The sequence below is a fragment of the Tripterygium wilfordii genome, chromosome 8 (assembly GCF_013401445.1).
Source record: "Tripterygium wilfordii isolate XIE 37 chromosome 8, ASM1340144v1, whole genome shotgun sequence".
Classification (NCBI taxonomy): Eukaryota; Viridiplantae; Streptophyta; class Magnoliopsida; order Celastrales; family Celastraceae; genus Tripterygium; species Tripterygium wilfordii.
The window spans coordinates 1,627,226-1,651,832 of NC_052239.1; the positions used below are offsets into that span (position 1 = coordinate 1,627,226).

Sequence of the window (24,607 nt, forward strand, 5' to 3'; positions counted from 1 at the left end):
GTGCCAAAATTTCGAGATCGGGCTTCGATTCCAAATATGGGCCAGATTATTACATGACCAAGCTTGGCCCAATAAGGCCAGTCCAGAACTAGGGAAAGCCCATATTTCAAATGTTCCGTTGCTTTCCCTTTTATACCCCGTAAGGAAATCGAAATGACCTACAAGGCCATCCATATAAGCTCTCGGCCCAGCTTATATTCAGTCTCTCTCTATTCCAGTACCCTCGCTAGGGTTTAGTAACGCCGTTGCAGCAAGAGAAGCCGCAAAATGGTAATCCTGAAACCCTTTTCATCCTTCTCTCGCGATTGCTATGTAGCAGTTTAATGTTGTGTTTTCACATACAAGGCTCTCGAAGTTCTCCAAGGATTAACAATAGCGTGTTTTTTTGGTTGAATGACGAAGATTTGTGTCTGCTATGCTTCGAAATCGTTTCATTTTCTATTTTATGCGCCTTAACAACAAGAAAATTGATTGATGTTATGATTTTAGGCTTTTTAGCTTGAAAAAAAATAAATACCGGTGAGGTTTCTGATAACAAGTTGCTGCATAGATTATTATAAGTTAGAATCATGAGTAGTTCGAAATGTGTTATTGCTTGTCGTGTTGGTACATGAGTGACATGATTCAGACGAAAAACGTTTTCCGTGGAATTTTTTTTTCTCTGTAGATCCATTGTATATAAGAAAATTGTTAAATGCTGTTTCTTAAGCTCAAAAGAAATACGTAAACCTGATGTTTCTGCTTACACGATTTGTTTAAAGTTCATTGAAAGTTAGAATATTGAATTAGAATCCTAAATGTTATTTTGAGGGATACATGTGTGTTCATGTGCGAATAACTTAAATTCCAACTGGAAAACAGATTGAGCAATTTTTTTGTTAGTAGGAGATATATTGATTGTGATAAGGAGAACCATATACTCATGTTGGTACGTATAAACCTTTGTTATTGGGTGTGATCTTGTGTAGATGCATCTGTTGATAATGAAGTAAAAAGGATTTTGTATTTGAACTGGTTGAATTTCCAGGGAACAACTTTTTCGTAGTAGTTAAATGTAATTTTCCCTTTTATCTATACCGTAAATCCTATAAGCCTATTGATTTTGTTAGCACAATCACTTGGATATTTTGTTGTGCTGCTCAGCTTTTTTCATTATAGATTCCTTAAATGTTCTGCAGGCCCCAAAGAGAGGAGGGAAGTTGGCTGCCACATCGGCTAAGAAGAAAACTGTGGGTTTTCTCTCATTTTGGTTGATATATCTCTTACCTGCTTTTCTAATTGTTTCATGTGTGTCCTAATTTTTCTGCATCTTTGTTTAATGAAATTCAGGAGAAGGTAGTGAATCCATTGTTTGAGAAGCGCCCAAAGCAGTTCGGTATCGGAGGAGCTTTGCCTCCAAAAAAGGACCTTACCCGATTTGTCAAATGGCCAAAAGTTGTTCGGATTCAAAGAAAGAAAAGGATCCTCAAGCAGCGATTGAAGGTCCCACCTGCATTGAATCAATTCACTAAGACTCTGGACAAGAATCTTGGTATGTCTAAATTTTTGCTGAATGTGGTTTCTATGTTTCCTGTTGGTCTTTGTTAAATACCATGAAACTTGAGATAAGCCAATGTTGGCTTTGGTACTCATGAGAGGAAAATAATAGTGAAGGAAGTTACTGTCATGCATAATTGTCATCTTTATGCAACTCCTGGCCCTGCACTTTTTACTTTTTTTTAAGTTAAACGTGTGAGTTTATCATGCACACGAAGCAGCCAATGGGTTGTGTAGTGTAGGATGTGACATACACATGTGATCTTCATATGCAGAAGCTGAAATAATTTGTTTCATTTAGTTTGTCCCAATGCTCTAGTGTCTCTCTTTATAGTTGCATTATTGCAACCTTCATAATCCTTTGTTTTCTTGATTGACCCTCTTAAGTATTGTTTCAATGTTTTTTTTTTCTCATACTTATATTTGATTTTCATAACCTGAGAGGGAACATCGCCATTTTTCTGTTTTTTTTTGGCAGCATCAAGTCTGTTCAAGTTGCTTCTCAAGTACAGGCCTGAGGACAAAGCTGCAAAGAAGGAACGGCTTTTGAAGAAGGCCCAGGCTGAAGCAGAAGGAAAAACTGTTGAGGCTAAGAAACCCATTGTCGTGAAATATGGACTTAACCATGTTACATACCTTATTGAACAGGTTAATCAGAAGTTCCTATCAAACTTTTGTACTTTTCTTCCTGGAAAGTTTATTGCAATGATGATTTCCTTGTCTCTCTATAATGTAGAACAAGGCCCAGTTGGTTGTTATCGCTCATGATGTAGACCCCGTGGAGTTGGTTGTGTGGCTTCCTGCCTTGTGCAGGAAGATGGAGATCCCTTACTGCATCGTCAAGGGGAAATCACGATTGGGAACTGTAATTTTCTGTAAACTTATCTTTTTCGCTTGCTCAATTCCTGGTAGTTATGGGGATATACTAATTTGCTTCTCTTCTTTACAGATTGTCCACAAAAAGACAGCAGCTGCCTTGTGTTTGACCACAGTTAAGAATGAGGATAAGTTGGAGTTCAGCAAAATACTTGAGGCCATCAAGGTAGGTTAAATCTGATATTCTGTTGTAGTGTGATACCCAGTTGCATTGCCTTGAATTTGTATTTTTTTTTTTTTGCTTTAGGCAAACTTCAACGACAAGTACGATGAGTACAGGAAGAAGTGGGGAGGTGGCATCATGGGCTCCAAATCACAAGCCAAGAGCAAGGCCAAAGAGAGACTTCTTGCCAAGGAAGCCGCACAGAGGATGAACTAGGTCGAGTTTCAGTCTTAGAGGGATGTTTTGTTCTGTTGTTTCTGTTTTCTTGTTTTGTTACAACAATTCTGATGTAGTTGGCTTAAAAATAACTCTCATTATCACCCTCCAGAGTGGGGGGTTTTCCATTCACTTTCAGGCCTCATGTTAGGCTCCTTATATATGCTAAACTACAACATTTGTTTGCAAATTTGAGATTATGACATATGAGTTGACATTCCTTTTCTCGGGTAATGTTTTGGCCGATTGGCAACCTCTTTTGTGAACTTTTTCAGACGCCAACATCTTGGCCGACTGACAAGTTATTTTGTGAGGATTCTCTTTGGATCTGCTGGTGTGAGGCATTTTGCAGGTTTAAAATTTTTGTACTCGGCCTCTAAGCAGATGTGTCTTCGTTTTCGGTCTTAAAAGCTAGGTGCTTCCGCGTATGGTTTTAGCATCTCTAGATCTAGATCTTGTTGGTGTCAAAGCTCTTCCAAGGTGGCTTGGTGGTGGACATCCAAGCAATTGGATGTCCAACTCGAGTCTATATGACATACCCGATCAATAGAAATACTCCACATTTGTTATATATTTCATACATTACACTAGATGGATATCGTATTCAAACAATATAATTCACTTTGAAAATGCCTCGATGGTAAAGAGTATGGAGGTTCGAGTCCTATTTTAAAACTGTAATAGCTATACAATAGTTTTGACAATATGAAAATTAAAATAATTAACAATGCTATAAATATTGAACAAAATTCATATAATACAGGGAAAAACAACTGGATAATAGTGTAATATTTAATTAGTTGTAAATTAAATTCGCGCAGGCCAGAAACCAAATAAAAATAAAATTTAAACAACTTTAATCCATATTCTGAAATTCATAACGGGGTTATGCAAACCCTTTCTCCACCGTTGCTTCACGGTTTCGTGCTATATAACTCCTCCGCCGTAGCCACGGCCCACCTGACACAACTCTCCTGGGCGGATCGCTTTCCTCCGCAGTCCACATACTAGATCGGCGATACGATTCAGGATTCAGGTTACCTTTTCATATTTATTCGTACCCTCTATTTCTTAATTCGGTCGTGTGACGGTAGTATTTAGGGCCTCCTTTTCTCAGTCCTCTTCATACATCAGTGTGGTATAGTCTATTTTGCGCTGTGTAAGTTGGGTTTTTACTCTTCTTGCTTGATTTATCTTGTTCTACTGCCGTTGCAAGTAAAATTTTTAATGGGCGTTACTTAGAGGGTCGAAATATTGACAGTGCTTAGATTCTATGGAGTTCTGCACCATTATTGTGATAACCTTCACTGGAGTGGATGGTGATAGATAAAATCTAGGGTTGAACTTTCTCTTTTTATATTGAAGAGTTGGAAATACAGTACCTCAGAAGGTTCAAGAACCCGGAATATGTGGATGAAAATTTAGGTATCCATGGCTAGGTGTCATCTTTAAGGTTATTTTTTGAACTGACAAAAAGAGAAAGGGAATAATTTGTTTCCTGTAAAAGATTGCGAGCTCAACTCTCGTTGAATAGCCCGATCAAAACCAATAAATGCGCAATCGATTTAACTCTAAAATAAAGTTTTAATCGAGCTTGAGCTTAGTAATACACATGTGAGTGTTTGGCTTTGCTCGACTCGACTCATGTAACACTATCTATAACTTGTTTTGAATGAACCATCTACCTCATCAGGTATAGTATGGAGACCACACACACCAACTTGAACTTGAAACCAGTTCGACCAGGTGAACCAGAGCTCGACCTATACACCATTCCCATCCAATCCAGTAAGACTTGCTCTCAATAATCCCTAATTGCGATCTTTGATGTTGCTTATCACTGTGATTATAAGGCTCGCATTGTCTTCAGGTTGGTTTGCTTGGGACGATATCCACGAGACCGAAAAAGTCGCTCTGAGAGAGTTCTTTGATGGCAGTTCAATCTCAAGAACGCCAAGAATCTACAAGGAGTATAGGGACTTCATCATCAACAAGTACAGAGAGGATTCCTCACGGAGGCTCACCTTCACAGAGGTCCGGAAGTCACTGGTGGCTGATGTTAGCTTGCTTAACAAAGTGTTTAAGTTCCTGGAGCAGTGGGGGTTAATCAATTTTGGTGTATCCATTGGTAATGATGGTGATCCGGTCATGGAGGTTGAGGAAAGGGGAAGGGTTAGGGTTGAGGATGGTACTCCCAATGGGGTTCGTGTGGTGGCAATGCCAAATTCGTTGAAGCCAATTTCTGTGCCACGTAGTGTCGAGGGGAGACAGGTGGTTGATAATATACAGAAATTGCCGCCGTTGGCATCCTATGCTGATACTTTTGGTGATTTGGTTAAGAGAAAGGGTTTGGTTTGCAGGAACTGTGGAGAATGTTGTGGTTCTGGTTGTTATGAGGGTACGAAGGTATAAATAAATTTTTTTTCAACTTTTTAAATTTGATAAATGCTCATTATGTTTTACCATTGCTGTCCAATTCCTCCCTTTTATGGAGTTTTACTTGAAACTTTTGTTGACCTCTAGAGGCTGTCTGTACAAGTGTCATTTTCTCCATTATCATGACCCTCATGATGATAAAAATATTTATTACTTACGATTTTTATTAAGTTGGTGTTTCCAGGATCATTACATGATATGCACAAAATGCTTCAATAATGGAAATTTTGGGGAGAACAAATCTGTGGATGATTTCAAGTTCATTAACTGCAGTGAAAACAGTGGTGACAATAAAGTTGCTTGGACAGAGGCAGAAACTTTACTTCTTTTAGAATCTGTTTTGAAGCATGGGGATAACTGGGAGCTAGTTGCACAAAACGTTCAAACAAAGACTAAGCTTGATTGTATTGAGAAGCTCATTGAGCTTCCTTTTGGGGAATTTATGTTGAGCTCTGCCCAGCAAAGGGGTAACTTTGGTGGCTTTAATGGTGATGCTAACAGGCTAAACCGGTTGGAATTAACTCCATCTCACCATCAACAGAATATTAGAACAGAAGCTCAACAACTTGTGGAAACAAATGAGAGTGAGCAGAATGGGAATGATGTTGAACTGGGGTCTCCTCCTTCCAAAAGACAATGTGTTGCTTTACCTTCAGATGCTAACAGTTCACTGATGAAACAGGTATAAATTGTTGCTGTTTATGTTTCCATCAGAAGTTTCTATAGCTGCTTCCCCTGTGATGTGTTTCGTATGGGTATTCTCTTTTTTAAGTACTTAAAAGAAGTCAAGTAATTGTTTCAGACTTCAAATGCATGAAATTCAGAACGAAATTAGAATATTCATGAGCACTGCATTTCTGCTTAGGCTTTGGTGTATGTTGGGTGAAAAAATATCCGGTTTCATGTTCTTTACTGTCATTTAAGTCCATGATTAACTTGATTTTAGGTACATTGGATTCCTATTTTCTTACTTTATATGATTTAAATATCATCCTATCATTTAAGAATGGAACTCGAGGTAATTATGACATTGAAGCTTTTATTTTTTTCTCATTTTCATAACAAGTAATTGACAGGTTCTTGTTAGGTAGCTCGCATCTCCACGATGGTTAGTTCACATGTCACAGCAGCTGCGGCTGAGGCTGCTGTGACTGCACTTTGTGAGGAAAGCTCATTTCCAAGGGAAATCTTTGATGGTGAGGAGTATAATGCAACCAATGGTCTGCAATCTCCGACTCTGCATTACGAGTCAGCGAGGTTGTTAATGCAAATTCCTTTAATTTTGCTGGGCCGTTGTATATTTGTGCTTGGCAATCTTGTTAGTTACTAATGGTTCCAATATCTTAATTTTGTTTCAGTGCCCATCAGGTTGATGGTTCAGAAATGAAAGACGAGCTTACTTTATCAGGTATTGTTGTCAAAAGAACTGCGGTTTGCAGTTGCACGAAATGAGCTGGGTGTTTCATTAGTTAATTGGTGTCGTAGTGGTGTTCTGTTTTCCTTGGCTAAATTTTTTGAAAAAGGACACTATTCCATTTCGTGGTTGTAACATCTTGCTAATGGGGATACTCTGCCTTTAATAGGTTTGGTTGCATGTAATCCTTAGATGAAAATTGATTGTGCACATCCCCTTCTGTTCCTCTTTTTCTATAGGATTTTTGTTGATTATGTTATACAAGTCCTCATCATTCATCTCTTTACACATCCACGTTGTTTTGCAGAAAATCTGGACACTTCTGCCAAAAATGACGTACCTCTAACATTGCGACTTAGAGCTGCGACTGCAACAGCTCTTGGAGCAGCTGCTGCTCATGCTAAACTGTTGGCCGATCAAGAACAGAGAGAGATGGAGAATTTACTGGCAACAATAATGGAGACACAGGTAAGTCGAGGCATACTGATTTCGTTTCTTTTACTTTCATTCAGGAAAATCATTGGTCGTTTTGCAGATATGCTGATCGCAATTTATTTTATTTGCATAATCTAATGTTAGATGAAGAAAGTGCACCGCAAAATAAGACATTTTGAAGATCTGGAGCTAATTATGGAGAAACAATATGCTGAAATGGAGGAACAAAAAGAGTGTATAATTGGGGAGCGGATTGATGTACTACGGAAGACATTTAATTCCGGAATGTCCAAATGGAAAAGCTCATAATTGAAGTGTATGTTGATGGAATTCTAGAATGATTCATTTAGAAGATGAAAAACTTAGAAATGTAGTGGATTTAACATGGAATTGTAGGATTCAAATGCACATCTCTGGTCATGTATGTATAAGAGGTGTTCTATATTTTTTTCTGTAGCTGCTATTAGATTCGGTTTTGGTCTCTCTCACGTCCCTTGCGGTAGTGAATTGTGGTAGTTTCTTCTCATATTACTGCTTTCAAGTTCACTGAGTAAGACAAGGAAAGAGTTGGGTGGGCTTCTCTCGCTTTTGGCATCGGGCCCCCATTGGGAGGCTCGCACGACGGGCTATTAGTTCAGTGATAGAGCGTGCGCCTTTGATAATTGCGTCGTTGTGCTTGTGAGGGCTCTCAGCCACATGGGTCACATGGGTAGTTCAATTTGAGGTTAATTTACAACCTAGACGAAGACAGAACTTGCCCTGCGGCCCTTCTGCACAACTTGCAGTCATGAATTTCTCTTGCGGAGCCTTTTAGCAAGTCAGCATGGATTGAGTTGGATACTGAATGCACCCTTAACAGTTTTTGTCTCCATAACCAAGAGCCCCAACACCATCGCTGATACTAACACAATGCCCAATTTCACTCTTCCCCTTTGTGTTATAATTTGAAAAAAGAGATGAGAAGTAGAAGACCGAGGTGAGATAAAAGTTTTGATCCAAACCATTTTGAGAAAGTTCAGTGACACAATATAAGAACAAAGCATGATCTTCTTATAAGAACAAACCCGAAAGACATGTTATAATTATGCAGTGTGCACAGATAATTTCAAAACAGAAGCATTACGTATCTTTAACAAATTCAGTCATAATCAGTCGTAACATATAATTAGACAACGTAATAACGAAAGTCAGTGTAATTAGACAACGTAATTACGGAAGTTAATGTAACTAGACAACGTAATAACGAAATTCAATGTAATTAGATAACGTAATACTATTATGGCCGGTTATGAAAGAAATTGTTAGGGACATACAGAGTTTTCGATTTCATAAACATAAAGGGAGAGCGGAGGGAAATAGCGAAACCCCGTTCCGATTCCAAACCCTTTGAAGAAAGGATGTCCTAATACATTTATTTTGTTCAAGAAAAATCTCAGCAGTATACTAGTTTTTCTTTCCTGCGTGATGTTTCTGTAATTTCTTGACAAAATGTTTATGGTATTGCCACTCAGTGAACTCAGAGCACAACACCTTCTGTAGATATCCAACCCCCACCCAGAATGGCTCAGTCAAGAACATATCTCCCCGGCAAGCACTGTTTACGATTGCCTTGGCACATCTTCCGGTCGACTCACTCGGTAAGATGTCTAATCCGATCTGCAACACAAGTTACAATTGAAGTTTGTTAATTTTCTATGTTGCAGAGGTTTTGCTTAAAAACATATATTTTTTTTCCAAGTTATGTTATAAGTTAGCGTCAACTATAAACTATAAGTTTCATTCGACAATTTATTTCACAGTGGAATACCTCGGCCAACGTTTGGCTGTTGGCCATTTCAGATTCTATAACTCCAGGGAGGACAATTGTTACTCCAATGGCACCTCCAAATTCAGTCCTAAGTGTCTCAAAGAAGCTGGTTTGAGCTGCCTTGCTTGCCTGGAATCTATTGAAACAACAATAATAATTTAGTGGAAATTCGTAGAGACCATGAGAATTTGACTAAAATTTTGTTTGAATTTCACATTGTAAATGTTTAATCCTGGTGTCGGAGACCATGAAGCAGTGGAAGCGATCACAACGATCTTCCCTTTGGTCTTTTTCAGGTGCGGAACTGCAAAATGGGTGCAATATGCTGAACCCCAGAAATTTATGTCCTACCAAAACCATAAAACATATAAGTAAACAGTACTCGTGATATAGTCAAACACTCAAAACATGTATGACATATCCAAAATGCTAATAATTCTAGTTTTTTTTTTTTTTTATCTGAGCTATCTCAAATGTTGAGATGGGCACTCATGATCCATGTTACTCAGTATTTGGGATAAAAACTGAATCCGTAAGTAAGACAGTAAGATTGCTTTTGTGATATACCATAATGGGAATAAAGTCGGCGATTTGGTTGATTTCTTCAAATAGACTGTGTCGCTCTATTCCAGCATTGTTAACCAGATGATCCACTGTTGCACTCAAAATGACAAAACTGAAATCACAAGAAAAATGTAGGCAAGAAAAAATTTGCACTCTCTTTTATAGGCCTAAACTTGCGCACGCACAGGAAATACTCATATGAGGACCGGATAAGTTAGGGCAAAGTCCAGATGCATAGTCACAAAGTATTGCTCCAAGTGAAAATCAAACTCAGACCTTCCGAGTCCATATAGTTTGGTCCTGGAGAGATTCACCACTAAACTATTACCCAAGTGATAAAAAATTTGCAGACACAGGAACGCTTACATCGTCCGAAGTAGTTCAAAGCCTCCTCAATCAATCTCTTGCAGTCTTCTACCTTGGCAACGTCGGCACGAATCACCTTAACATCGAGGCAGCCAAGCTTCAGAGCTTTATCAGCAACTGCTAGAAGGCGATCCTCCCTTCGCGCAGCAAGGACTAGACGAGCTCCTCTCTTGGCGTACTCATAAGCAATATGCTTCACAATCATAACAACACACACATATATAAAAAGTACTCTTAGCGCTTAATCAGATATATATATATATATATATATATATACATAGAGAGAGAGAGAGAGAGAGAGAGAGAGAGATTAGGATGAAATCAATCAACCGACCTCGCCGATGCCGGAAGATGCTCCGGTGATTACTACCACCTTTCCTCTCACATCCTCTGTGGTTATGGATCTTTTTATGAAACTTAATAACTTGTAAACCAGATATGGTGGATAGAACAAAATGAGAAATATGAGTACAACAAGAGGAACTAAAATGTTCATTACATCATGAATAAGCTCCATGGCTAATGGCTTCACAACTCACAACAATACAGTAAAACCCCCTTTCACTAATTGCTTTCTGTGGAGGGATTAGTATATGATATTATGAATAGACAAAAGGAAGGGTACTAATCATGGTGATTAGCTTCACAAGCTAAACGACAACAGCACAAATTGTGTAATCAGACAGACAGATTAGGCCAACTTTTCAAGGTAAGGAATTTTTAAAAATTTATTTGATATCATCATTATCAACAATTATTGGTGATGTTCCCAAAATAATCCCCTCAATCATACGGGGACACGTGACATTTCTAGGCTGGTCAGGATTCAAATAAAAACTGGACACGAGCACCTTGATACCGACCGAGGTACCCTCCTCGGTATTACCCGATCTGCATAAGTAGTCACCCGTTCGGGGTATGTTCTAGCCACCCGACCGAGGTGGATTCTAATCACCCAACCGAGGTGGGTTCACCCCCCTACGATCGAGGTAGGCTATACCTATCCAACCGAGGTAAGTACTCTTTGAAGGAATTATTATCCTAATAAGATATTAACTCTCAGTAGAGTCCAACTCCTCTTTGGAGAGAATCATTGATGAGATTTACCCTCCGAGAAATCCTCTTGGATTAGAGCAGGTGACTTTATTGATAAATCAAATGAGGTATCATAGTATTATAGCATCAAATGAGTATTTTGATTATTTGATTTTGTTACTAACATTGGAGATGCTCTCACATGACATTTAATAGTGGAATGCAAATTGCAAATCCCTTTGTATTTATTCAACAATGAACACTAATGAAAAAAAAAAAAACAACAACAACAACAAAAAGGCCATACCAATACCAAGCCTCCTCTGCAATCTGCTCTGCCTGTTAATCATAGTCTGCCTGCCTTAAGTACATAGGGGATTTCTTTCTTTCTACTCATTTTTCTTTGATTTCTTTTGCATACAAACCAGTAACAAGTGACTACACCAATCAACTAGTTCAGGAAAACATGCCCTCAGCAGGAACCACACTCTAGCCCAAGACGGCTCTGTCACATACCCTTCTCCCCTGCAAGCTTTGTTCACAATCGACCTCGCGCACCCTTCTGTCGACTCTGCAGGCACAAAGTCCATCTGAACCTGCAACAGAAGAGTTCAAGATGACAAATGTTGGGTGGAAACCAAAGTCCCACATCGGCTAGACATGAAAAAGATGACAGGTTTATAAGTATGGACTACGGACTATTTCTCAGGCCTTTTGGGTAAAAACTCAAGAACAAATCCATGACAACGAAAATGAAATATAGGAAATAATCAAGGGATTGTGAAATCTTGGCTACCTTTGATCGCATGACGGACCGGGTCATCTCTGATTCAATGAGTCCTGGAGTGACAATGGTGATTCCAATGTCTGTACCAAACTCAGCTCTCAATGTCTCATAGAAGCTTATGAGGGCTGACTTGCTTGCCTGAGTCAGACCAGGATTTACATATTTTGATCAATCAAGAAGAGAAACTTAGCGAATGTGCGGAATTGCTTACATTATAGAAGCTCAGTTTTGGGATTGGGAACCATCCAGCAACTGAAGCAATTACAATGATCCTGCCTTTGGTCTTTTTCAGATGTGGAACTGCAAAATGAGTGCTGTACACTGCACCCCAGAAGTTTATGTTCTTCATGGGACACGAAAATGAGACTTCTGTTAATTATCACTTCTGATTCAATTTGGGTATTGTCAATACTAAAATTCCACGTCGGTCTGACATAACCTAACCGAGTAGTTTATAAACAAAGTCCAAATCCTAACATTATTAAGCGTTTTCGGGGTCTTAAAAACAATATCTTCAAATGAATTCGAGCTGGGAATTTCAACAGGTATGTTAACATTTGAAAACATACCATAACCGTAGCAGGATTGGAGAATTGGGCAGACTCTTCAAACATGCTGATTTGAGTAATCCCAGCATTGTTTACAAGGTGATCCACTGTTAAACCATTTCAAGCCAAATCAAAATCTTTTACCACAGTGATTCATAAGAGATTATGTAGGTTTACATATGTATATATATACACTTACATTTACCAAAGTGATTCACTGCTGTATCCATAAACTGCTTACAATCATCAACCTTGGAAACATCTGCTCGAATCACAATAACGTCCGGGGAGCCCAGCTGCATGGCCTTATCAGCAACCTCGCGGAGACGATTCTCTCTTCTAGCAACCAGGGCTAAACAAGCTCCTCTCCTCGCATACTCATACGCCAGATGCTACACATTACATACATACATACATACATACACTCAAGATTAGAAATATATATTCAAGATTTCAAAACCAATTGTTTGACTATTAAATGTCACATAAGCGGGTTGATTCGCGAAACTAAACTGAGAAAATTTGTCCGAATTATCAAATTGGAACAAATTTTACCTTTACTTGGAAATGTTTAAACAATCCGTGATGAAATTGGAAAATTGAAAATCTTTCGGTATTGACAAGTTGTATTAACCCGGCCGGGAGTCTACCAACATACCTCGCCGATGCCCGAAGATGCTCCGGTGATTAGTACTACTTTTCCTGAAACGTTTTCAGCATAGAGACATCTTCTTGTGCGGTTGAAGAGCTTGACAAGAAGAAATGGTGGTAAAAGTAAGACTACCAAAACGAGTGCTACAAAAGGAAGTATAATGTTCAAGAATTTGTGAATTGAATCCATGGTTTGTTTGTGGCTACCAAGGAGAGAATGCAAGCTTCCAAATTAAAGTAGAATTGTCGATTTTGTTTTGTTTCAACTTCAAAACCGCACTGAGAACATTTCTGAGATCTAAAAATGGATTATATATTTGACCATCTCAAACTTGTGGTGAGAGGAGTCACGAATTTATGGGATCTGAACTTGATCATCACGTCCTTTTTATTTTTTCCTAATTAAGGTCTTCTTGTTATAAGGAAAAGGTGCCGGGGGAGGGGGGGGATTATAACACATATGAGATTTGAACCCTGGCTACGAGGGGATTTATGTGACTTCACTTGATCACGTTCTTGATAGACTTGGATGGAGATTTAGATGCATATATCATAGCCAGTCTACTAACATCAACAAAATTATCCGTTTTGAATTTATCGGTTAATTCTGTGTATATACCAGACCTGCCACGACTTTGTTTTTCTGAGCCGTCACCTATAAATGTTGAGAAAATTAAGAATGCATGCATCCTAAACTATTAATTTATGTTCAATGTACATATATCATTTGACATTTGTTGTGTATAATAGTCTACGATTCATATTTAATGGTGGAGAAAAAGTTAGACAAATTTTTTAAAATATAAAAACAAAAATGTGGTGTCAAACTTATTGGATTCAAATTGCTAACTGTACAATTTTAAACGAACTGTGAAGCCTTCAAATCTTAAATTTAGCTGCATAATTTGGGCTCACAAAGCAAGCTGTCATACTAGGGCCAAGGCCCACTAACAAGGTAACGTAATTGGGAGCTTTGGGCCCAACTCTAACTTGGTCGTCGTCCCAACCCAAAAGCCCTAATTTTCTCCACCGGAAGTCTGGAACCATAATGGTGACTTGGTCTTCCCGTCTTCCATATATAATATATTTGAGTAATGAATGAAACTGAAACCCCACTATCTGAGGTTATCGTTGTAGTAAACGTCTTCTTCACCATCTTTCTTGAAAAAAGTTAGCTTTAGACCTACACAAATCCACCATTGAATAGCTCACATGATGGGACTACAACCACCTTCAACTAATTCCCTACTGCTTCATATATGTATAGGCTCTTTTTGAGACCTAAACAAACCGTATCCGTAAGCTTTGGGCCACAGACTTTGATGTGGCCATCATAACCATTGACTCCCCCACCAAGTTTATCTAAAGCGAAATCGAGAGAACTTTGACTCTAATGTCAGTGAAGAGTATCTCTCAATCACGTCCCCTTCTATAATGTTTTAACTTTATCACTAAATAATACTACCTATACTATTACAATTATTAGTCTCTATAACTATACTGTTAAAGCCAAAAATATCTCCTCCTTTTTTTAACTGATGACGACACCTTCAATTTTGTTATTTGAACATTCGATATGACATAAACTCGGATCTACCCACATGTAAAATCGTACATATATTTTCATCCGATAACAGAGTAGGTTGAATCAAAATTTAATGATCGACTAATGGTATTGCTCGCACTAAGAATTGAATTTACAACTTTTCGAATTCGATTGTATCATGTTTTAAAGTTGGATTCTCTTTCTGTGCTAAATGTTGAATTCAAATCTGTGTATCGTCGTATATTATCCAAAATTTCGCGGTCCTGGTCCTGTCCATATACTTAGGCTGCCTAGCTCGCAATAGTGTATAGACAAGACAAAATACCAATTACCTCTCACCGCATGATGACCGCATTGTCAACTTCTCTCCATTGCCTCTTATCGACTATGGCCAGTGATCTCGCACAGGCAGCAGTAATCTCAGGCTTTATAGCCAAGCCCAGCCCAGCCCACAGAAAGAGAAAACAACTGGATTACTAGGGCATACGTGTACGCATGTGAGATGAAAAGAAAAATACAGCTTTGGAAAAGGAGCCGGCGCTGTTTCGGGCGTGCGCAGAGGTACAAGCACGTACAGTAACTACTTTTACGATACATTGCAACTTGCCAGAGTAATTATCGATAAGTACGAAAATAATGAAGTACGGGGTCACGTGGGCTACAATAAGGGCCCATCATTTGGGGCCCACTATCTGCTTTGGCACAGCATTTTATTTCCGTTTTGAGCTCAAAGCTTAAAGCGTATAGATCACGCGTCAGGACAGAGCGTGGGTTTGTGAGTAAAAATCCAGTACTTTATATTCGAGTTTTTTGTCAATATAACACTATCAGAATTAATATTTCTTAATATAACAGTATCAGAATGACGTGTTCTTTATAACTATTATACGTAGGGGTGGAAGTTCGGTTTAACGGTTCGGTTTGGAACCGGAAACCACGAAACCGAATATTTTCGGTTTGTTGTTTTTATAAACCGGACCAAACCGTTTAATATGTACAAACCGTTTTAAACCGAACCGAAAATTTCGGTTTGGTTTTCGGTTTTACCGGTTTAAACCGGATAATTATTTGTATATATGAATTTCTTATCTCTGAACCTGTAAACCTACATTATGTATTTGTTTCAATTGCAAATTGCATTCTGTGGAAACTAGAAATCAACATGTTCAAATGCAAATTGGTAAATCACAATTCTCAAACATACATTCTTGAAGTTCCACTAATCCTTCACTCATTGAGTCCTTGGCAATTAAAAACATTAATTTGTATATATTGTTTTATTTATATAAAACTATAAAAATATTATTAAACATAAATTACTATTCGGTTTTCGGTTTGAAACCGAATTATAATTGTTGAGACCGGACCGTAAACCGAAAACCAAATAACCTGCATTTTCTAACCCGAAACCGGACCGTAAACCGAAAAACCGGACCAAATGATTTTTTTCGGTTTGGTTTACGGTTTGAATTACGGTTTGGTTTGGTTTTTTACACCCCTAATTATACGAGTGATCCATTCACGCCATCAACGAAACCTTTAGTTAGTGTGTGTCTTTTCCTATGTGAACTAAAAGTGTGGATCAACTCTGTGACTTGTTTTTCAACTATAGATATGGTGGATCTCATAATAAATGTATGCCTCCCACCTATGTTGTGCTTTATCACAACCATTGAATTTTGGTCCACAAAATTGATTCACATAGGATAATTCTTCTATATGTGTGTGTATATATATATGTATGTATATATACATATATATATATATATATGTACAGAATAATTCTCTTATGTGAACCAACTTTGTGAACTTCAAATTCAATGGTTGTAATAAAACAAACCAAAGTGGGGACCATAAATTTTCTGTGGGACTCATCACATCTATGATTGAAAAGTATGTTCACAAAGTTGACTTACACTTTTGATTCACATAGAATAACTATTGTGTATATATGTATGTATGTATATGGATGTGTATATATATATATATACACACACATATATGTTTATTTTGTTCATTCACGCGAATTGAAGTGGCGTGAATGAACAAAAATTATTTTCAAGTCACTCCATGTAGTCACTCTCAATGGAGTGATTAATGCAAAATAGATCACAGATGGCAAAATAGATCATGCCATCTACGATGATGTGATTATATAAAATTTGTAAAGAACACGTCATTCTGAATGACATGTAGTGTTATATTGAGAAATATTTTCATCCGAGTGTTATATTGTGAAATATTAATTCTGACAGTGTTCTATTGACAAAAAACTCCATAATATTCTGTTTACCTCACCGGTGAAAGAGATACTCTAGAAGCTTTGGTACTCAGATCCTGACACGTATGATGTTTAGAGATGACGCTACCAGATTGCGCTCACATGGCAAGTCCCTAGTGGATGCTGGATATTTCCCAAAAATCTTTTTTTAAAATAAAACTGAGAAATATAATTCTCATTAGAATCGAACTTTAAGAATATATATGTCTAATCCAATCAATTACAATCGAGTCACCTGTCCATTACTGGTTCAAAAATCTTTCTTTATTTAAATATAAAATATAAGAAGAAATAAAAACACTCAAGTATCGGAACATCAATTCAATCTCTTTGAAGGAAATGGTGTGATGTCAATACTTTATTGCTTATCAATTTGACTTTATTTATATTTCAAGTGAAATATGATTATCTCAATAAGCTGTTTTTGGACATAATCCACCGACTTTTCATTGATTGTCAACTCACATTTGATATGTCGCATGTAAATACAACTTTTAATTGCCCAATAATTGAATAGAAGAGATGCACCCACAAATGATATGCCACTTGAATTAATTAATTATCAAATCATTCATTCCTATATTAATCTTAATCACAATCAAACTAATTTTGAATATAATAGAAGAGGATGACAAGGTTTGAACTCGATACCTCTATAAAATATTACACACATTAATATCATCAACCTACTCGTGGATCTCCACAATCAAACTGATTGACAGACATTTTTGTCTGTTTCTCACTGAATATATGGGAAGTGGCGGCAGATTCAGAATATGTGACGCAAACTGATAGGTTTATATATATATATATATATAGGATTTCTCACGTAAGGGTCTAATGTAATGGTATAAAATAAGGGTTACATTTTAATGGTGTGAATGAATGAGATGACAAATGAGATCCATTAGTTTGGGTCTCATGTGTTTCAAATCAATGGTATAAACAATTAAACATACCCTTATTTTACACCGTTACATTAGACTCTTATGTGATAATTCATTTATATATATATATCTACACACAAGATTATTCCAACAACCACTCTCGTAGGTGGCGAGTGGACTAACTCACGACGCCGTAAATTATAAAACAACAATATTAATGACGTTTTCGCCTTTTACACAGAGGCAGCAGCTGTCCTAAACTACTTTAGAATCATTACGTCAGTGACTGAAGCAGCAATTATAGACTCATATGAACAGATTCCAAAGCACAGTACAGAGGGTCGTCTAAAAATGCAAAAGCCTACCTCAGCAGCCCCTACTTTGGGAGTGCCGAGGGTACGCACTAAATGAATTAGGGCACCCTACAAATTTTTGTTTTTTTTTAAAAAAATTATGGTTATGTCTTGATGGGATTTTAAATTCAAGAGTATTATTTTTTTCTTCAAACAAAAAATCACATTCCTATGAAAAAGATATTGAATATTTCGGGTTTATATTAAACGGTTTAGAATTTTCATATCTTTTTTATGTTCAATTTTATTTTTGCTTAAGACAAAAAACATATCGTTGGACTCGTAATCCTAGTTAAAACGCAATCATATTTTTAAAAAAAATTATTTATAGTGTGCCCTCATTCATGATTTACAGCAAAATGTTGTGCTCTAAAAATTTTACAACCCCGACTTCCCTACTTTGGTGAGGAATGTATGGAGAATTGGATTATATATGACCAGATGTGTTGTACATTTTTATTTTATTTTACCATTTCCGATGTTTTGGAATTGTGCCATTTTCATTATTGTTCTCATAGGATGCCCAATCAAACATGTTGCCAGAGTAGACTAATGACTTGAAATCCAACTATCACAAAGGGACACGTTGAGTTGGGGTTCTCTCGGATATATATATAAATAAAAGGTTGCCTAGACATTGGAAAGCGGGCTTGAATGGTGCAACCCACACAACAAGGTCAAAGTCAGTCAACAGGAACCCCCTTAATAGTAATTAGTCGGTGAAACCACTTAAATTAATAAGAATACAAATATATGAAATTATTGCTAGAAATATTTTGATGGAAAGATGGTAGTTGAAAAGGAAGTTGGCCTTCACAAATGGGAATCCATATATATATATATAAACTTAGAAAGTAAGTCTATACCATCCTTACTTTCCTAAACTGAAGTCTTGATTTCAACGGTAAGAAGCTTTTCATGAAGTCACACTTGCATCAAAAACATGTATTTTCCATACCGAGTTTTTGGCACGAATTTTCCAGGAAAGTATGAGAATCCAACAGAAAACGGGTTATTTAACAACTCAACGAAACGGGCAAGAAATTACACGAAGACAAATATGATAAAGTTGACAGTTTCAGGTGTATTGGCAAATTTATCTTTCTTTACATGGACAGACACAGCTTTGTATTTTGTCAAGTAATTCCCAGGTGGTTTACTCATATTTATCAATGTAAATATTGGGAACCAACTGCTCATTAACTTCCATGAATACATTATTCGTAATTTGAACTAAAAAATAACCGAAACCACCCAAAAACACAAAATTTTATACATATTCGCCCAGCTCTTATACACACACACACACATATATAATTAGAATTTGTCACTATGTGCTTCAATGGTATCCTAAACTTCAAAACTTGTGCTCTCCAAGGTATCAATCCAGGCATGTTTTATAGAAAAATCACTAGACAAATGTGAGACAAGCTCAATAAATTTATAGGTACTTTTTCTGAAAACTATCATGCTTGGGGTGGCCATTGATGAGTAGTTAGTTAGTCATATGACTCATATATATATATAAGTAGCGACACATAAATATTGAAGGCGAATGTTGAAACCCACTAAAAAGAAGCAAAACAACAAAACCTTGATAGCTGGAGTTATGGAATTAGCATGTGAAGGAGGAATCTCATGCAGAAGATATATCTATAGCAGTCATACAACCTTTTTCAAAAAAGGCTGAATATGAAACATGGCCTCCAATAATCTATATATATATATATATAGAAGCATGCATGATTAAGCTGTATAGACACTAACATGCCACGGCTTTGAATAAATACACTATATATAACAAGGGAGGCCATGCATGTGCTAATATAAAATAGATCAGTAGGACTGTGAGAGAGAATTTGAAAAGAGAATGTTAAGAAGTACGAAAGTTGGAGAGTGATAGATTAAATATTATTTATTTAGTAAATAGAGAATCAATTTTTAATCGGAAACTCAATTAAGACACGGCACATTCAATCTCATCTTATATGATAAACCTTGGGCATGTGAGTCCTCTCGTCCCACAAGCATCGGGCAATTACATGATCATCTTTGACTCATGGGGTGCATGGAGCCAAAGGAATTTGTAAATTTCTGGAAGCTTTGGACTTCCAAAGGTGACATTTTGGAAGGATCGCAGCAGTAAACATAAACAGTTGAGTTATATGTACACCTAATTTTATGTGGAATATATGAAATCCACGAATTTATTTGGATGTTGATAATCCAGATTTCATATTAACTTGCTGAGATTTTTATGTTTTCCCTAATAATTTCGAAGTTTTACCACAAAGTGTCACCGCCACGTTAGTTTTAGGAGAGACCCTACTTGACCAAGTTATGGCACCACCAACCAAACAAACCAACTGACATGAAATCAGACAAATAAATGATTATTAATTTTGTCTGTCGCGGGGACCTCTGAAATTATTTTCTTCTCAATTAATGAAAAAGAACCGTGGCCATGTTACACTCATTAATTACCTCACCAAACCCACTTCAATGAAAACAGCGACAACTTACCTGCATAAAGTACAATAATTCTTATTAGGGGAAATTATTATATGTAACATATGCTATAATTAACAGTGACAGACAGAGGGAGAGAAAGTACAAACCCCCAATACTCTACAGTTTTTATCTGACAATTATACTCACCACCAAACAGAGCACAGACATTCCCAATTTTGCCCTTAAACCTTCATGAGTTATTTACATTACGGAACAAGCATTGGGGTTCTCGTCGCTGAAGATCTGAGGGTACGCGTACAATTCCATAGCATATCTTGGTGGATAGTAGTAATACGGATTCCCCTTCACCTCAACCACTTTAGTCTCTTCCGCCGTAGCTTCCTCCGCTTTGGCCTCTCCGTCACCACCGCCTTCTTTCTTGTCTTTGCTCTCCTCGCCGCCCTCCTCTTTCTTTTCCTTTTCCTTTTCCTTTTCACCCTCGTCCGCCTTTTTCTCGTCTTTGGATTCTTCCGCTTTCTTTTCCTCTTTCTTTGCTGCTGGCTCTGTCTTCACTATCGAAGCGTGCTTGCCAGTTCTCTTGTACACGTATTCAACCAGCTTTTCTGGGTCGAACACTCCCTTCACTGTTACTTGCGAGCTCTTTAGATCTGGCTCCGCCGATTCCACTCCTGTATTAATTAATTCAAATATTTCAAAATTAATATAAATACAAAATCATACAGATTTTTTTTATCTGGGTTAGGTGGGATTTTATTGTGCATTAATAATTAAGCAATGATAGGGACTGAAATAACTGGACGAATTCCATTGGTGGAGAACAAAATATTCCATGAGAAATTCAAAGGGTTTGAAAAAGATCTAAACTTGGATTATACCTTTCATTCTCTGTATCCGTTTCTTGATTTCCAATGCACAAGCTTCGCAATGCATGAACACCTTGAGCACCACTGTGATCACTTGAGGCTGAAAATCAAGAATATAAACCAAACAAATTAATCAAAATATGACGAGAAATGATAATATCAAGGAAGTTTTTGGGATTTTTTTCAATGGAAACCTCTTCTTTCTTCTCTTCAGTCTTGGGTTTTTCCTCTTCTTTGGCTTTCTTCTCTTCCTCAGTGGGCGGCTTTGGGATCGGTGAGAGAAGCTCAACCTTCCTGTGGCTTTTCCTCTCAACTCTCTCCAACACCTTCAATGGATCCGCCTTCTCTCCCTTCACAACCACCTTGTGAGTCTTGCAATCAGTCGTTACATTTTCGACACCTGTAACAAACAAAACCCACAAAGTTTGTAAATCATAACGGTGTGAGATTCTTTGGATCGAAGCTGGAGAGAAACAGAGTGCAGTACTGACCTTCAAATCCTTTGAGGCTCCGGCGGACCTTGCGAGCACATCCCTCGCAATGCATATAAACATTCAGCACGATTTCTTGAGGCGGTGGAGGAGACTTTTGGTCTTTGGATTCCTCTGCCTTTTTCTCTTCTTTCTTTTCCTCTGCAGGTTTCTCTGGCTTTGGCTCCTTCTCTGTTTCTTTCTTTTCCTTCTTCTCTTCATCTGCTTTCTTCGGCTCCTCTGGTTTTTTCTCCTCCATTTTCTTCTCCTCTGTTGCTGCTGCCGCTGGTTTATTTTCCTCCTAAACAAACACAAACCCAATATCAGTATACCAGTCCCCAATAAATAAAAAAAACAATAGAACTTTGAAAAGAAGGAAAAAAAATGGAAAAGAAAAGTTAGATTGCAGAGATTTCAAGACCACCCCCATTTGTTTACTTCACTAGCTAGGTTCAAAGCACAGAACTCTGTGGCGATAGATAAGCCTTGAACAGCTACTCGTTCTTTCTCTGGCTCTCTCTCAGACACACTCTCTCTTTCTTTCTTTGTATGTTTGTCTTGGAAGGGAGTCTTTTAAGTAAAAATACAAAAACTTTCAGTTTGTAATAGAACACAATATGAGACGCTTATGACCATCTGATCTGACGCTCCATCATCTCATCATCCTCATCACTCTCACATGAGGACGTGGCATTTTATGAGGGCCGAAATGATACAAATCTCGGTAGTTGGTAACATAGTTATCTCGTTGGTGTGTTGGATATACAAGATTTAAATGAATTTAAAGGCTTTATATGTCTCACATGATAATCTCGTGCATACAATTTTAGAGTTGGGATAACTAATTGATGGGATCCATATCATAATTGTTTATAATAGGTATGTGTTGTTGAGTTACCAAAATTTATAAACATCCTAGCCGTTGAAATCCTATTTATCCTGAGTTCTAGATTATTGAGTTGGATACATATTATTCAAGATAAACTCGTAGAGTCCGCATATCATAGATGATGCATACGTTCAACTCATCCTTATCATATCCCATCTGGTTGAGCTACTAATGGAGGTTACATGCATTTTGGCTCTACTCCCGGGGTGGTTTTGGAATTTCAATTGATTGTTAAAATACAATCAACCGCACACGCTCCTTCTTGCATTACCAGCCGTTGATCTCTCACATTTTGAACATTAAACTTGTGTTGGGATTGGTCAGGATGTGGTCATGACTTGAACACACGTGTAAGCAAAAGGATCCACCTGACAACCAGGTGGCATCATGGCCGTTGGATTTGTGAATCCCAATCTACCCCCACCGTATTAAAAAGTTGGCAATGTAATGTAAGGCTGTGATTGCATCATTCTGACGGCGACCCATTTCCCAACAGTGGGCGTAACCGTTAAAAGGAAAATCAGTTTCAGGCTTTCAGCTTTGTGAATGACTGCTGTCTCTTAAAATTTCCTTATATTGTTACTTGGATGACGTGACTGAACATCTTAGTAAGAAACAATAATAAATGTCCAAATCGTATCATTTCTAGTAATAAATAATAACAGACAGGAACCGTAGGATTTGGAATCAGGGTGTGGGACCCTGAGTATCAACGCCAAGCCAACAGGTGTCAAGTGCAATGAATATTTACAAAATACAACCACGTCACGACAGTGTAGTTGATAATCTCTTCAAATCTAGGACGTACGATGACTGATGACTGAGGTTGAGAATTCTAACGATATAATTGATATATTTTCTCGTGAAATCTTGATTTCGTGAATTTGTCTCACTTTCCTTTCCTGCATGAATCTCTATCCGATCTTGCGTCCATTTGACTGTCTGAAAGGCAAATTGACTTGGTGGTTTATCGGTTATAAAAAATACAAATTTTTTTGATGAAACTCTTTAAGTGAACATTAATGGCTTAATACTTGTACATAAAAATGGAATTAATTAGTGGTAAAGTAGTGCAAGATATCACATACACGTCTATGTACTTTTATTGGTATTCGATATATATGGATGCACAATCTCTAATATATATATACACGTCTATGTACTTTTATGTGTGTGCGATTTTAGTACATTTTATGTGCTTGTCTTTTAAGTTTGGTAGTTTTTGTTGCAGATGATTCGGTCGGTAGTGAAGGGACTTGATCCCAAAACCATTCCCCAATATGAAAAGCATGCACGTACTTAACTACTACTTGACCCTGGGCCTTCCACGATAATTTCTTACCCAAGACTAGTAATTAAGTCAGATGGCCTTAACGCACCTATATACATTCACATCCAAGTCTTTTTGAACAGTTTATATGAAATCCCTACTGACCTAGATAGCAATAGAGGTCCCTACCCTTTCCCCACCAAATCTGGTATCACTGCTCAAATATATTTCCGATAACTGCTTTGTTTTCCTCATTTAGCTAGACGTGGTGATAAACTGCTTTGTTTTCCTCATTTAGCTAGACGTGGTGATGTCTTTCGTTTGTGGGAGGAAAATGCATGTGAGGATTGTCATAAATCCACACCCCTCATACAACCAACTATATACTTTGGGTTTACCGGTTCTCGTGGAAATATCAAACCTACACGACTTTGTTTCTCTCTGGACCGTCTCACTTAATGGCCGATAGTTGAGCTCAAGAGAAAAGGTCTAGTTGACTGTAACGAGGTGAATTTGCTCTTGTAAACTCAATGGGATCCTCACATTTTTTTGATATGGGATTCTTAACAAGAGCACTTGTGAGCGACTAATTATTGAGCAAACCATATAGCTAGCCTTTGAGTTTTCCTTTTTGAGACTAAATTTGTTAGGTTGTTTAGGTCCGAAGGGTAATGTGCTTTAGATGGTTATTGATGTAGTGTTAACATAACCGTTGAAATATGAATTTTCATGCATGGACGAA

General features: G+C 37.5%; 5 protein-coding genes across 7 annotated transcripts; 2 read left to right on the forward strand and 3 right to left on the reverse strand.

Annotated features, from left to right (window-relative positions):
• Positions 1-162: 162 nt before the first annotated feature.
• Positions 163-3,018, forward strand: LOC120003464 (60S ribosomal protein L7a-2). Its single transcript, XM_038852467.1, has 7 exons — positions 163-270; positions 1,179-1,229; positions 1,330-1,531; positions 2,015-2,184; positions 2,273-2,401; positions 2,486-2,578; positions 2,660-3,018. The coding sequence occupies exons 1-7, from the start codon at positions 268-270 to the stop codon at positions 2,789-2,791; spliced, it is 780 nt and encodes a 259-aa protein (XP_038708395.1). The 5' UTR covers positions 163-267; the 3' UTR covers positions 2,792-3,018.
• Positions 3,019-3,661: 643 nt separating this feature from the next.
• On the forward strand, positions 3,662-7,564 carry LOC120004621 (SWI/SNF complex subunit SWI3A-like). The gene is made up of 8 exons (XM_038853996.1): positions 3,662-3,827; positions 4,485-4,579; positions 4,662-5,197; positions 5,412-5,909; positions 6,315-6,484; positions 6,586-6,635; positions 6,949-7,109; positions 7,221-7,564. The coding sequence occupies exons 2-8, from the start codon at positions 4,492-4,494 to the stop codon at positions 7,383-7,385; spliced, it is 1,668 nt and encodes a 555-aa protein (XP_038709924.1). The 5' UTR covers positions 3,662-3,827; positions 4,485-4,491; the 3' UTR covers positions 7,386-7,564.
• Positions 7,565-8,316: 752 nt separating this feature from the next.
• On the reverse strand, positions 8,317-10,479 carry LOC120004308 (11-beta-hydroxysteroid dehydrogenase-like 4A). Its single transcript, XM_038853619.1, has 6 exons — positions 10,148-10,479; positions 9,814-10,006; positions 9,451-9,536; positions 9,099-9,230; positions 8,884-9,012; positions 8,317-8,732 (listed from the first exon to the last, which is right to left on the reverse strand). The coding sequence occupies exons 1-6, from the start codon at positions 10,328-10,330 to the stop codon at positions 8,520-8,522; spliced, it is 936 nt and encodes a 311-aa protein (XP_038709547.1). The 5' UTR covers positions 10,331-10,479; the 3' UTR covers positions 8,317-8,519.
• A 579-nt stretch (positions 10,480-11,058) lies between these two features.
• Positions 11,059-13,024, reverse strand: LOC120003222 (11-beta-hydroxysteroid dehydrogenase-like 4A). The gene is made up of 6 exons (XM_038852108.1): positions 12,842-13,024; positions 12,383-12,575; positions 12,205-12,290; positions 11,847-11,978; positions 11,645-11,773; positions 11,059-11,444 (listed from the first exon to the last, which is right to left on the reverse strand). Exons 1-6 carry the CDS (start codon positions 13,022-13,024, stop codon positions 11,238-11,240), a joined length of 930 nt encoding a protein of 309 aa, XP_038708036.1. The 3' UTR covers positions 11,059-11,237.
• A 7,396-nt stretch (positions 13,025-20,420) lies between these two features.
• On the reverse strand, positions 20,421-22,300 carry LOC120003238 (heavy metal-associated isoprenylated plant protein 7-like). 3 transcript variants are annotated; one of them, XM_038852128.1, is made up of 5 exons: positions 22,145-22,300; positions 21,728-22,007; positions 21,431-21,636; positions 21,249-21,336; positions 20,421-21,041 (listed from the first exon to the last, which is right to left on the reverse strand). In XM_038852128.1, exons 2-5 carry the CDS (start codon positions 21,963-21,965, stop codon positions 20,614-20,616), a joined length of 960 nt encoding a protein of 319 aa, XP_038708056.1. In that variant the 5' UTR covers positions 21,966-22,007; positions 22,145-22,300; the 3' UTR covers positions 20,421-20,613. The 3 variants fall into 3 exon arrangements, with proteins under 3 accessions (XP_038708056.1, XP_038708055.1, XP_038708054.1); XM_038852127.1 differs by having other exon boundaries at positions 22,131-22,288; XM_038852126.1 differs by having other exon boundaries at positions 22,128-22,282.
• Between the last annotated feature and the right edge of the window lie 2,307 nt (positions 22,301-24,607).